This window comes from Neodiprion lecontei, chromosome 1 (genome assembly GCF_021901455.1).
Source record: "Neodiprion lecontei isolate iyNeoLeco1 chromosome 1, iyNeoLeco1.1, whole genome shotgun sequence".
NCBI classification, from domain to species: Eukaryota; Metazoa; Arthropoda; class Insecta; order Hymenoptera; family Diprionidae; genus Neodiprion; species Neodiprion lecontei.
In genome coordinates, this window is record NC_060260.1 from 27,683,972 (window position 1) to 27,699,057 (window position 15,086).

Sequence of the window (15,086 nt, forward strand, 5' to 3'; positions counted from 1 at the left end):
CCAGGAGCACACTGGACGTAACGCTCCAACTGTCATTACATAAACCTTATTAGCTAGTCCACATTCGTCTACAGTACCTAGCACTTTTCATCGCAGCAGTATGTATAGTATATTTAATTATACAAATTTTGTGTTAGACGTACAATGCATATTTGAATAGTTTTAATTTTATCAAAAAAAATTCTGAATTAAAGTTCAATATGATAAAAGAAGGTCCGATTTTACCAGAGACTCGATCATAAACTTCTTTACCGAACTTCTCACCGCAGAATGCAACCTTTGTGATATTTACAATGCCAAATACACCTCTTCAATTTATATCGTATACTCGATTATGCAGAATTGCAATGAAATGCATAATACTGTTTGATAAAAGAGGATGCTTTCTACAAGATTATTACAGCTAACAACCATGTTGCAATTAGATTGAAATAGAACTTAAAAGTTGTTTTCCTCAAAATGTTCTTATTCCAAAAAAAAAGCAATAATGTAGTGATTAACATGAGGAAATTTTACATACAGGAAGTAAGTGTTATATAGCTTTAGATATTTGAGTTGTCATCTGAAAAAAAATTTGTCTGTAAAGTAATATTGCTGCTCAACTTTTTTTTTCAGTTTTACACGAATTTTTCATGTACAATAAGCATCTCAATTTTATCCATGAGAATGCTGCAATTAAAATATTATATTCTCAAACTTTGCCGATACTTAAAATTTATATATTCTGAATAATAGATTTTTATAGTCCGATTATATATGTTCTTAACATAAATCACTTACTCGGAAAGCACAGTTTATGATAAAAGAATGATGGTTTAAATTTACTCCGAAAGATAAAGACGCTTTACTACATTACTTTACATTCTCGTACAAATAAATTGCGGAGTAATGGTAGGGATGATTTTTAATCGTCGAAAAATCAATGTCATTGGCTGTCTGTAAGTTTTGACATACCAACAGTATCACTTACTTACATGAACCTGAAAAGGGGTCACTTTTCAAGTGTCCAAGTAATAAAACAAAAACGCTGAATACATTCAGTTAAAAATTCGCTTTAGAACTAAATTGAACAATGCGGTCTAATATTATTAGTTTATATTACCGTTAACTTAACTGTACAGAAAATAACGACACAGTTATCATAGATCGATAGATATCTATTGTGATCATATCAATACGAATTACTTTTAGTATTTAAAAATTGCAACTTGAGATATAACTTGATATTGCTGTTTACCAGCTCTACAAGTTATTCAATGTAATAATTTACGACATAATTGTCAAATCATCAATGTGAACAAATATCAGTGCCTGAACATGAATTTGAAATTTATCGAACGACAAAAACCAGCTCTTCGTGGCAAATAATGAGTTCCTCACAATTTTTACCGCAGGGGTTCAATACAGCTTACCTCTTAGTATTCAAAATGAAAAACATTCTTACCATTCTAATCATTAATACTTAACAGTATATCAACATGCATACACTACATTCTGACATGATCTGCTGTTCTGGTATATCGACATAAATTGCTCAGTGATAAAAAATCTATCAAGCCAACGGTTGAAATGGGTAGTTTGCTTATTTCTTTTCATATGCTTTAGATGTTCAACACTATTTTTACAATTATATATAATTTTATTTTTTTTAAACATCCACGAGACAATTGCGAACTTAGGTACCTATGATTTTTCATCACGTTTTTCTATCTATCAGTAACTTGCTAGTAAAGTGAATTTATTCTGCATACAATTTGTATTTCCTTATCAATTACTGCTTGTATTATATATATTCAGTTAATTTGTATGGGAAACTTTAGACAGTGCGTGGATGTGCGGGATACTAGTAATTTTTCAAAGATCTAGGAAAAATGATAAAATTGAAAGTTTCAATTTTCTATGAAGTTTGAAAAAATGACCCTCCACACCGCTGAGGTTGGACATAGTTTTGAATATAAGAGATATCTATAAGTTTGTTATGAAAATGTGATGGTGATGTAAAATTAACATTGACATCATTTTGTTTGTAATGTCTCGTGTCTCTTCATACAAAACTATACATAGAGTAAGTTATACTAAACAGTTTAATACTAAAAGTATTTCAAGAAATGTGAATGTCAGTATTACATTCACCGAAAAATTGCGAAATAAATTTAATTGGTATGGCAATGTACATTACAACGAAGTGTACAAACAAAAAACCAACTATCTACAGTTTTAAAAGTCCACTGAATACAGCGTTAAGTAATCGTAAAGAAAAAACAATTTTATGATAACTAAAGAGGTATAATGGTAATCAGTTTATACGAGTATAATCGCAGATAGAAATATTCTTAGTTCACTTTTTGCTTTTATTAATTGTTGCTTCAGCTAATGGAAAATAAGTAAAAAAAAAAACACAAAAAAAATGTATATATACATTCATGTAACACACTAATGGGATCTATATTGCTTGTATAAATGTGAGGTTAGTCTTTTTCTTTCTTAAAAGTTTTTTTCAATCAATTTTGTTTTAGCACTAAGTATTTGACAACAAAGTAATATATGTCCTTTAATGATGTAGTGTTAATAGCTTGTGTAGTTTGCAACTATCATTTCATTGTGTCAAAATTCGATTTGTAAAGGACTGTAGGTTTTGATAAGAGATGAAGAATCCTAGAGAAAAACGTCGTTTTCAAGTACAATGGCCAATTTGACATAGCAGATTTTTGATTAGTTTTCATCTTCGGTCTTGATTAATTTTTTTGTGTTTTCTTTTTTGTTTTGTTTTTGCAAACGACGTTTTCAGGTGGGTCTGAAATTTTTTGAGATTATGCGTCTGGAAGATTCCAATGGAATTCTGTAAATAATCGATGATGAGCGGGAGGATACTTGGGGACCTGAGGCGACACAAGCTCCCATCCGACTAAAACCTCCATGTCACAATTCAATATGCACGTAGTTGTCTTGGAAAGTATTTAACCCTTTAACTGCCATTGTAGCATATTTGCTACAATGATGAAACCGCTATTTTTACAAATACCTACTTCAATTCAATTTAAAAATCCTGAACGAATTTGAAAAATGGTAACGCACTCTAAAGAAAGTTTTCACTGAATAATTTCATTTGAAAAACTTTTTATTTAGGCATGAAATTTGAAAAACTATTTTTAAAAAGTGTAATTTTTCAAATATGTTGATTGAGAAAAATTTGAAGTGGTTGAGAAAAATGATTTTTTTGAACGGCAAAGACGTCTGGCCATTAAAGCGACAAACTTCTGTGTTCTATTTTCTGTTGAGCTCAAGATTAAGAGGTGCCCTAATCATGTAATTGTACCTATGTTCAAATAACCCGTAGAAGTAATCGTGTTAATTTTCCATCTTATGTAACTTTGTAATGGAAAGTTTTGAAGTTTCCAAAGATATAATAGAGTATTATGAAGCTTAATTTAAAAATTCAGAATTATTTACTGCTATTCAGAAATTGTGGTTTGTTTTTGACCCTGTAACTTGCTACTGATTGTGGGAAAACAATTGGAAATTGGCAATGCTCTCTTTTCAATATTATGATAGTATTTTGCCACGAAGTCATGTCAGATATATGAGCTTCTCGCCTTAAGTCTAATTCTCCAACTCCAAAGTTGGTCTGTTGACCTGTGGAATCTTGACCTGAAAAAATGACTATCTTTTCATTAATCACTCTCATCTCTATGTATAGATTTGTAACTGCACCGTAATTACAGCTTCAAAAATATTGTCATGTCACGCAGGAAACTGAAAACATGTAAGATCTAAAAATGAATTGATAGACGTTCTAAATCCATATTGTTGTCGATATATATTATTTTTTATCTATATAATTTGTTCATTAGATATGTGACATGGTCTCAGGTCGTGATGTGGTAGCTGTGTCACAAGAGACCAGCGATGACTGCCGATTGTACTATAAAACATAAACATATAACATTTGTACTATAGTAATTACTATCTAAGAGTTTTCGAGTGAATGCCTAAAGCTATACGTGTTATTATCCCTAATGTGAACTTATTTTCTGTTTAACTAGATGTACAAACTACTCTTTCTGCACCCAATTCATTTAATTACATTAGTAGACTCTCGTATTCCATTTGTTACTAAGATTTTGTCATGATACAAAGTTGTTATATTAGTGCATTTATCAAGTCAAAATATTAGGCAAAATGGAATGTGCATTTGATATGATTCGTAATGTCTATAAATAATTTATTACTAATTTTTATTCAGATCTATTTGTTTCAATTTCATTGTAAAAGGTTGAAATTGAATACAGACGATATGTCCAATCTTGGTAAATTGCTTTGTAAATTGCTTAAATATTGCTTCGCTTCCATGTCGGTGAATGTTAAATCAAACTCGTACTATTATTTCGTTAGCATGCACGTACATAGTATCGTATCATGCTGATCATCCTGATTCTACTATTGTTACATACCCTAAGTACCTTTAATAACGGTGGAAGATATAATTAGAGGCTATGATTGCTGACTAACCATCTACTTGGTACATTTGTGGAATGTTCATTTATACATCGCAAATAGATGTTGAAGTTCCATGTACGATGTAGAGGGAAAAAATCTAACTAGACTGTTTAAAATTACTTGGGATTCGAACACCCGAGCACTGATTTTTTTCGTTTCTTATTCTACTAAGTGAGTGATGAGAAGAGAAGTTGTAATCCAGCAATCACACTTAACAGAAAAAGTGAGATCATGTCAGAATAATATATAACTTTAATTATGAGACGTGAAATACTTGAAACTTTTAGGTTTCTAAGTACATTATTATAGACTGGGTATCTCCATGCGTATATCCTGACAATATTGGTTGTTATTATCAAGTATTGAATATGTACTGTGAACAGGATCCTCTTACTAAATGGCGAACAACATTTTTTTCTGGTTCACCTTGTTAGCGTGGAGGGTATCTCGATTTGTGAAGTTACTTTTTCTTATTCATGCAAACCTGATGAAATCTCAGCTACTGTATATTATTTCACACAATTCCCCTAACTCATATCCGACTGATTGATGAAATATTTCGATGATGATTAGTGATAATTATATGCCCAGGAATAAAGCCAACGGAATGTGTACAGTGGAGAGTTATAAATCACGCAAGGTCAGAATATTTTAACAAAGTAGTATGTCTAATTACTGTATGTTTTTATAATATACTTGGTACATTTTTTTGCAAACCAGAATAACGTAGTGATTATAAATTGGAATTCCTTGGTAAGTGTTTTTATGCGGTAGTGAACATCTGTGATTTCTTAATTGATGGTAATGGTCGTATCACAAGAAATTCAACTTCTTTGTTGAGTATTTTATTGTTATTATTGCTACACATTAGACGCCGTTGAATTTTGGAGAATAAAGACATCACGTATATAGATGCCACATGTTAAGTAATTGATAATTTTTTAAGATTTACCGACACAAGAAATTTAACACCCGAGCTGCGTCACCATTTATTGAATGAGTACTTTGCAAAGACTACTGTTGGCGGTACGCTTTGTAGCGTTGTAGATTAGCGACCATTCATTTAACGATGGGAACTTTTCTGCCGAACTAAAATAATAAAAAAAATTCTTTTTCCTTTCAGTTAAAAATATTGATTTTTGCAGAATGCTACGATGATTTGTTCGATACATGTTTTCGGATGGTTCACGGAAAAATGAGTGCAATCAGCTGTAATCTGTTGCAACAATCGATTTGCAAAAATAAACCGACAACCACAGAAATTTTCTCGTATGTTTGCAGTTGTTCATTCTACGTTCTGATTGTGTTTGTTAATTTGCTTGGGATCCAATTAGTCGGAAAAACCTTACATAGATCGATTCTAGGATAAAAAGTTTTTGAGTACCAAAGCTGCAAAACGAACGTTAATTAATTCGAATTTTTTCAGAAATTTTTTTACTGATTTCGAACAGCATTGGAATAAAATTTATCTGAACCAAAGAAAACTCTAAGCGAATCCACGCCTGCGTTTTCCATATCCCCAAAATAGTAGCGCCTTCCGACACGAAACAAGTTTTTGGAACTCATTTTCGAAGTGCACGGATGATAAATGCATGTCGGCAAACGACTTTATTCTGTCGTATTTTGCATCACGAATGCAGTACATATTTACCACAGCAAAATGCCATTATAATAGTTGTAACTGAACAAATCACAAACATCAACGATTGATATTACTTGGCATGGCAGTACGATAAAATAATTGACAACTTTTATGAGCTCGCAATCACTGGAAACTTTCTGCAAAACATTGTCTCTCGGTTTTAAGCATCTATGAAATATTGAAATTTCATTTTATCAACATGTTCGCAATTTTTTGTTTCTATATATGGAAAATTATCCAGTTGAACATGGTCCGAGGCTAAATGGCTAAGGTGCTTGGCTGTGCAGCACTCGACCAACCAAGAAAGCCATCCTATAACCTGCGGCCATGAATGCATAGTGGTTGCAGTTTTTAGCGAAGATTTGGTCATCTGCCCCGGATAGCTTCTAGGCAATTCTTAGCAGTTCTTCGAGATAATTTACAATCGTTAACGGATATGTAACACTTAACAGTTTGACCAATAGATTCGAAATTTTGACAGATACTGTCAATGTTATCAGTTTCAGGCTCCTATTGTTGTTGAGAAAACTTGTTTGCGTAATCACTCTGAGGTAGAAATATATTTTACTCGGTATTTTAGCTTTGAAACCATTTTCCCCCAACGGTCGATTGTCTTTCGCGATGTGTTCAGTCCGAATCCTACGTGCCTTCTCGGCCGACGGTGATCTTCGCATGTTGCTGCTAAATGGTGGACACGAAGATCTCACAGTACTACCGACTGGTATTTAGAGTGACTGCATTTTGTTGGGGAGTCGCCGATCCATATTGAGAGGGATGAATTCTCGCTGTAGATAAACGATTTGAAGACAAATGGTTTTACGGATTTTTGATGAACGCTCAAATTATTGGTTTTCGTGATTCTAGTAGATTTTAGCTGTGCGTAACGCATGGTAAAAATGTTTCGTTGAATCGAATACCTCGCTGTTTAAAACTCCATTAACTGGGGATATCACATTAACCTTTAGAGGGCCGATCTGGTTCTTCGAAGAGTCAGCAGATAACTCGGAAACTCCACCAGACGTGTTGACTATTTATATGCATAAATTATAATTTTAAAAATTGTCGAATTTCAAGGGAAAAATGTCGGCACTCCAGAGGTTAAACAACACACGCCGAATACGCTACCGCTTGCGGTGGTGTGTAAACGAGCACATGTGATTCATTCAATTTCAATAAATATATGTTATTGATAATTATTTATCGTTATTTTCTTGTACAATTTAGGCCCGAATCCTTCAACAATAATCGAAATTTGAAGTAAGTTCAGCCTATCTCCAATCTATGCATAAAAAATGAAACGCCGCGTTAAGTGTGTCGGAGGAAACAGGCGTTATTCATTAGCTTTTGTCTAAGTCTCCCGATGTCTTCATTTTTCGACTATTTAGTATGCAAAAAATTTAAAATCCTAATATCGATTTAAAAGAGGAATTATGGATTAATTGGATCCTTCGGAATGCGAGAAAGACCAACAACTGAGAAAATGTGGAAAAATGTGGAGAAATATTCTGTTTTGCGACTTTAAGTTTAGACCCGCAGCGCGCAACGATTCTAGACTGAAAAAATTCAGAGTAACTGTAATACATCACGGATGCTCTAATTTTCAGCCAGATGAAATGGATGCTCCGTATATGAAACAGTATTTAACGCAGTGTCCTGATTTGAAGACCTAAAAAGGTGATTGTCGGCGATTTTTTTTTTGATGGGGAGAAAAAGAAAGATGCTTCTTAAAACTTCGAGTGTATTTTAACACACATTTGAAAGGTACAAGCAAAAATTTTTATCATCCAACTGTCGCAGAACGGCATCGTTATCAGCTGGCCCGTTAACTTAAAAAAATATCTTTAGTCAACGGCTGACCATCGAAGGGCCTAGCCGCTTGAGTCTGGAATTGGCAGGAAAGATAAAGTGCGTATTTCTTGTCTGAAATGTAGAAACTAAAATCATTTGACATCATATCATATCATATATCATACATCATACATCTTACTTGGTATTAAAGTTCGGATGTTCAGAAAGTGACGTCACCCAAAATTTTTTTTCTCCTGACGTCATCGATGTAGAATCAGCTAGCCGAATTCCTCAGTTTGGAAACAACCGCGCAGTAGAGCGGCGTACGAGAATGGCGCTCCGCAGATTTCGAGTACCGAGTTCTCTACTTCCTGATCCTGCGCTCCAGGTCCGCTACCTGGTGCAACTCGACTTCCAGGACGAGCGCTCTGTAGTTTCTGCGTTCAAGGTCTACTACCTGGTGGAACTTGACTTCCAGGACAAGCGCTTCGTAGTTTCTGCGCTCCAGATCCGCTACCTGGTGGAACTCGAGTTCAGGAACAAGCGCTCCGTAGTTCTTGCGCTCCAGATCCGCTACCTGGTGAAACTCGACTTCCAGGACGAGCGCTCCGTAGTTTCTGCGCTCAAGTTCTACTACCTGGTGGAACTTGACTTCCAGGACAAGCGCTCCACGGTTCCTGCCCTCCACGTCCGCGACCCGGTGAATCTCGACTCTCGGTGGACGAGGAGGACGAGGATTTCTGCACGGTGAGTAATACATTTCTATAATATTTAATGGCAATGGTGATTTTATTCTATCTAGAATTTTTTGAACTTATCATGTTTATAATAAATTATGTCAATTCATTTTTCGCGCAACCCCAAATTCAGTAGCTATCATTGTACGAGTAAAATATCTATAACTTTTTATAATTTTCTCAATATTCTTGGTCAGATTTGTCAGTAAAAAAATAACATTAATCCTTACACATTATTTTTGATGTGTTCTAATACTGAAAATATTTATTAGTACTCGAGGTATGACCCGAGGTGGTTGGCGGTGGTCTCGTTAGAGGTGGTTGGCGGTGGTTAGAGGTTATCGGAGGTGGTTGGGGGTAGTTGTGGGTGATCGAGGTGGACGAGGAGGAGGACGAGGAAGACGAGGAGAACAAGGGGAACAAAGAGGACGAGGATTTGTGCTCGGTGAGTAAAACATTTTTATAATATTTGATGGCAATTGTAATTATATTTCATCTAAATTTTTTTACACTTGTCTTGTTTACAATAAATTATTTCAATTCATTTTTCGCGCACGCACAAATTCAGTAGCTATGAATGCGCCAATAGAAGTTATTGTATTATCAATTAATAAATTAATTATATTAATCCTCACACAATATTTTGAAGTGTTCTTATGCTGCAAATATGTATTACTGTTCAAGGCATAACCCGAGGTGGTTATCGATGGTCGTTGGAGGTGGTTGACGGTGGCTGGCGGTAATAGAAGGTGGTTGGAAAAGAAGGAGAAGGCGGTAGAGGAGAACGAAAAGGACGAGGACGAAGACGAGAAGGAGGACTAGGTGAACGAGGAGAACGGAGGTGGTCGAAGGTAGTAGGGGGTGGTAGGCAGGAGTAGTAAGATTAGGAAAAGGAATAGGAGTGGGAGTAGGTGTAAAAGTAGGATTAGAAGTGTTAGGTGTTGCAGTAGGAGTTGGAGTAGAAGTAGAAGTAGAATTAGGAGAAGTAGGAGGTAGCCTTACTTTTTCTTCATTTTTGGAGCCAAAAGTTTTTGGAGTTTACTTCTTAAGAAACGATTTGAGTTATAGGGCCCGGTACGGAAATTATATGAGGAGTAAAATCAAGTGTAACACGAAAATTTGAGGCGTTATAGAAAGAGACAAACACATATATTGAACGTGCAAAAGAATGAGATGGAATACATTACACAGCGTATCCTATACTCGGGGTCTCCTCTTTGTGCGGTGCAGCGGTGCTTCGTAGTCTCACTGTATAGTCACTACCTTTGGTCTGGGAGTTGAATGTGTGCGCATGTTTGTACGTGTGTGTTGTGTGCCTGCGTATGAATTTATAAGACGTGACGTTATCCCGTCAAAATATTTGAAAATATGGAAGAAATTGATTTAGATGATAATGAAGAAGAATCCGAAAAACACATGGATGCTGTTAATTCGTAAGCTTATCGTTTACATTTACAAATAATATACATTTCAAATACAAACAACTAAATCTTTTATTTAGTGTTTTTATTATTTTTGATTAATTAATTTAATATATTTTATATTCATGTATTATTTCCTTTACTTATATTAACCCTTAGCAGCACACATTTTTCCGTGCTTACTATCGACTTGAATTTTGTACTCAAGGGTTTTTGGGGTCGCTGATTACGAATCCGCACTCAAAATTTTAAAATTCAAGATGGCGGATTCAATATGGCGGACCAAACGTGCAAAACCTCGTTTGACTTGAGCGAAAGTTGGTACTCGGGGGTTTCCAGGGTCGCTGATTACGAATCCGCACTCAAAAAATGGAAATTCGATATGGCGGTTCCATTATGGCGGAGCGAAACGCGAAAAAAAGTTTGACGAGAGCGAAAGTGGGTACCCGGGGGTTTTCAGGGTCGTTGATTACGAATCCGCACTCAAAAGTTAGGAATTCAAGATATCGGATCCAATATGGCGGACGGAAGATGTGAAGTCGTTTGACGGGAACAATAGTTGGTACTCAGGGGTTTTTGCAGTGACTTACTACGAACATGCACTCAAAATGTGAAAATTTTTGAAGTTATATGAAAAATCCAGATAATTACAGATATATGATTGTTTCTCTTATCATTTTGAAAAATGCGTTCATTTATTCTCTTTTTCTATAAGATATATATCATAATTATCGTTCGTGAGGAGTAAAATCCAGTCGTGCGTTGGAGCTGCCACACACTTTTCTTGATCTCAGATTCGATTTGAATGACCCTTACCTGACTAATTGGACCTTCAGGAACTCAGAAAAGGCAGCCAGATTAGCATTGGACCAACAGGAGAGAAATAGCGAGCGAAAAAGCACCTGCTGAAAAATGTCAAAAACACAGGTTCTCGTTTTTCGGCTGTAACTTTTGATGCGTTGATCGCAGCGTATTGGGACTGCGCCCAATCGATTTTTCTCGCAAAATTACGTCGGAATAGTGCCACAAATAATCAATTCAAGCACTTTTGGAAATCGCGAAAATTTTCGCCAAATATGCAAAGGGGTTAGCCTTACTTTTTTTTTGGGCAAAAAACTTTTGGTCTCAGATTCGATTTAAATGACCCTTATCTGACCAATTGGACCCTCAGGAACTCAGAAATCGCAGCGAAACGAGCGTAGGACCAACAGGAGAGAAATGGCGAGCGAAAAGGCACCTGCTGAAAATGACGAAAATTGAGGTTCTGGTTTTTTGGCTGTAACTTTTGATGCGTTGATCGCAGCGTATTGGGACTGCGTCCAGTCGTTTTCTCTTGCAAAATTACGTCGAAATTGTCCATAAAAGACTTCATACCAGCGCTTTTCAAAATCGCGAGAATTTTCGCCAAAAATGCAAAGGGGTTAGCCTTACTTTTTTTTTGGGCAAAAAACTTTTGGTCTCAGATTCGATTTGAATGACGCTTATCTGACCAATTGGACCCTCAGGAACCCAGAAATCGCAGCGAAAAGAGCGTAAGACCAACAGAAGAGAAATGGCGAGCGAAAAGGCACCTGCTGAAAAATGTCTTAAACACAGGTTCTCTTTTTTTGCCTGTAACTTGTGATGCGTTGATCGCAGCGTATTGGGACTGCGCCCAATCGATTTCTCTCGTAAAATTACGTCGGAATAGTGCCACAAATAATCAATTCCAGCAATTTTGGAAATCGCGAAAATTTTCGCCAAAAATGCAAAGGGGTTAGCCTTACTTTTTTTTTGGGCAAAAAACTTTTGGTCTCAGATTCGATTTAAATGACCCTTATCTGACCAATTGGACCCTCAGGAACTCAGAAATCGCAGCGAAACGAGCGTAGGACCAACAGGAGAGAAATGGCGAGCGAAAAAGCACCTGCTAAAAAATGTCGAAAATTCAGGTTCTGGTTTGTTGGCTGTAACTTGTGATTCGTTGATCGTAGCGTATTGGAACTGCGCCCAATCGATTTCTCTCGCAAAACTACGCCGGAATAGTGCCACAATTAATCATTTCCAGCACTTTTGAAAATCGCGAAAATTTTCGCCAAAAATGGAAAGGGGTTAGCCTTACTTTTTTTTTGGGCAAAAAACTTTTGGTCTCAGATTCGATTTGAATGACCCTTATCTGACCAATTGAACCCTCAGGAACTCAGAAATCGCAGCGAAAAGAGCGTAGGACCAACAGGAGAAAAATGGCGAGCGAAAAAGCACCTGCTGAAAAATGTCGAAAATTGAGGTTTTGGTTTTTTGGCTGTAACTTTTGATTCGTTGATCGTAGCGTATTGGAACTGCACCCAATCGATTTCTCTCGCAAAATTACATCGGTATAGTGCCACAATTAATCATTTTCAGCACTTTTGAAAATCGCGAAAATTTTCGCCAAAAATGGAAAGGGGTTAGCCTGACTTTTTTTTTGGGCAAAAAACTTTTGGTCTCAGATTCGATTTGAATGACCCTTATCTGACCAATTGAACCCTCAGGAACTCAGAAATCGCAGCGAAAAGAGCGTAGGACCAACAGGAGAGAAATGGCGAGCGAAAAGCACCTGCTGAAAAATGTCGAAAATTCAGGTTCTGGTTTTTTGGCTGTAACTTGTGATGCGTTGATCGCAGCGTATTGGTACTGCGCCCAATCGATTTCTCTCGCAAAATTACGCCGGAATAGTGCCACAATTAATCAGTTCCAGCACTTTTGAAAATCGCGAAAATTTTCGCCAAAAATGGAAAGGGGTTAGCCTTACTTTTTTTTTGGGCAAAAAACTTTTGGTCTCAGATTCGATTTGAATGACCCTTATCTGACCAATTGAACCCTCAGGAACTCAGAAATCGCAGCGAAAAGAGCGTAGGACCAACAGGAGAGAAATGGCGAGCGAAAAGCACCTGCTGAAAAATGTCGAAAATTCAGGTTCTGGTTTTTTGGCTGTAACTGGTGATGCGTTGATCGCAGCGTATTGGAACTGCGCCCAATCGATTTCTCTCGCAAAATTACGCCGGAATAGTGCCACAATTAATCATTTCCAGCACTTTTGAAAATCGCGAAAATTTTCGCCAAAAATGGAAAGGGGTTAGCCTTACTTTTTTTTTGGGCAAAAAACTTTTGGTCTCAGATTCGATTTGAATGACCCTTATCTGACCAATTGGACCCTCAGGAACTCAGAAATCGCAGCGAAACGAGCGTAGGACCAACAGGAGAGAAATGGCGAGCGAAAAGGCACCTGCTGAAAATGACGAAAATTGAGGTTCTGGTTTTTTGGCTGTAACTTGTGATGCGTTGATCGCAGCGTATTGGAACTGCGACCAATCGATTTCTCTCGCAAAATTACGCCGGAATGGTGCCACAATTAATCATTTCCAGCACTTTTGAAAATCGCGAAAATTTTCGCCAAAAATGGAAAGGGGTTAGCCTTACTTTTTTTTTGGGCAAAAAACTTTTGGTCTCAGATTCGATTTGAATGACGCTTATCTGACCAATTGGACCCTCAGGAACTCAGAAATCGCAGCGAAACGAGCGTAGGACCAACAGGAGAAAAATGGCGAGCGAAAAAGCACCTGCTGAAAAATGTCGAAAATTGAGGTTTTGGTTTTTTGGCTGTAACTTTTGATTCGTTGATCGTAGCGTATTGGAACTGCACCCAATCGATTTCTCTCGCAAAATTACATCGATATAGTGCCACAATTAATCATTTTCAGCACTTTTGAAAATCGCGAAAATTTTCGCCAAAAATGGAAAGGGGTTAGCCTTACTTTTTTTTTGGGCAAAAAACTTTTGGTCTCAGATTCGATTTGAATGACCCTTATCTGACCAATTGAACCCTCAGGAACTCAGAAATCGCAGCGAAAAGAGCGTAGGACCAACAGGAGAGAAATGGCGAGCGAAAAGCACCTGCTGAAAAATGTCGAAAATTCGGGTTCTGGTTTTTTGGCTGTAACTTGTGATGCGTTGATCGCAGCGTATTGGAACTGCGCCCAATCGATTTCTCTCGCAAAATTACGCCGGAATGGTGCCACAATTAATCATTTCCAGCACTTTTGAAAATCGCGAAAATTTTCGCCAAAAATGGAAAGGGGTTAGCCTTACTTTTTTTTTGGGCAAAAAACTTTTGGTCTCAGATTCGATTTAAATGACCCTTATCTGACCAATTGGACCCTCAGGAACTCAGAAATCGCAGCGAAACGAGCGTAGGACCAACAGGAGAGAAATGGCGAGCGAAAAAGCACCTGCTGAAAAATGTCGAAAATTCAGGTTCTGGTTTGTTGGCTGTAACTTGTGATTCGTTGATCGTAGCGTATTGGAACTGCGCCCAATCGATTTCTCTCGCAAAACTACGCCGGAATAGTGCCACAATTAATCATTTCCAGCACTTTTGAAAATCGCGAAAATTTTCGCCAAAAATGAAAAGGGGTTAGCCTTACTTTTTTTTTGGGCAAAAAACTTTTGGTCTCAGATTCGATTTGAATGACCCTTATCTGACCAATTGAACCCTCAGGAACTCAGAAATCGCAGCGAAAAGAGCGTAGGACCAACAGGAGAAAAATGGCGAGCGAAAAAGCACCTGCTGAAAAATGTCGAAAATTGAGGTTTTGGTTTTTTGGCTGTAACTTTTGATTCGTTGATCGTAGCGTATTGGAACTGCACCCAATCGATTTCTCTCGCAAAATTACATCGGTATAGTGCCACAATTAATCATTTTCAGCACTTTTGAAAATCGCGAAAATTTTCGCCAAAAATGGAAAGGGGTTAGCCTTACTTTTTTTTTGGGCAAAAAACTTTTGGTCTCAGATTCGATTTGAATGACCCTTATCTGACCAATTGAACCCTCAGGAACTCAGAAATCGCAGCGAAGAGAGCGTAGGACCAACAGGAGAGAAATGGCGAGCGAAAAGCACCTGCTGAAGAATGTCGAAAATTCAGGTTCTGGTTTTTTGGCTGTAACTTGTGATGCGTTGATCGCAGCGTATTGGAACTGCGCCC

At 37.0% G+C, this 15,086-nt stretch overlaps 2 protein-coding genes across 2 annotated transcripts in view; one reads left to right on the plus strand and one right to left on the minus strand.

Annotated features, from left to right (window-relative positions):
- Positions 1–5,769, plus strand: part of LOC107226390 (phosphoglucomutase) — a 9,839-nt gene extending 4,070 nt beyond the window's left edge. Inside the window, exon 7 of the mRNA XM_015667192.2 lies at positions 1–5,769. This exon is cut by the window's left edge and continues 182 nt beyond it. Within this exon, the coding sequence (XP_015522678.1) occupies positions 1–43 (43 nt within the window). The 3' untranslated portion in view covers positions 44–5,769.
- Positions 5,770–8,265: 2,496 nt separating this feature from the next.
- Positions 8,266–8,687, minus strand: LOC124296615. Its single transcript, XM_046746665.1, has 2 exons — positions 8,505–8,687; positions 8,266–8,444 (listed from the first exon to the last, which is right to left on the minus strand). Exons 1-2 carry the CDS (start codon positions 8,685–8,687, stop codon positions 8,292–8,294), a joined length of 336 nt encoding a protein of 111 aa, XP_046602621.1. The 3' UTR covers positions 8,266–8,291.
- Positions 8,688–15,086: the final 6,399 nt, after the last annotated feature.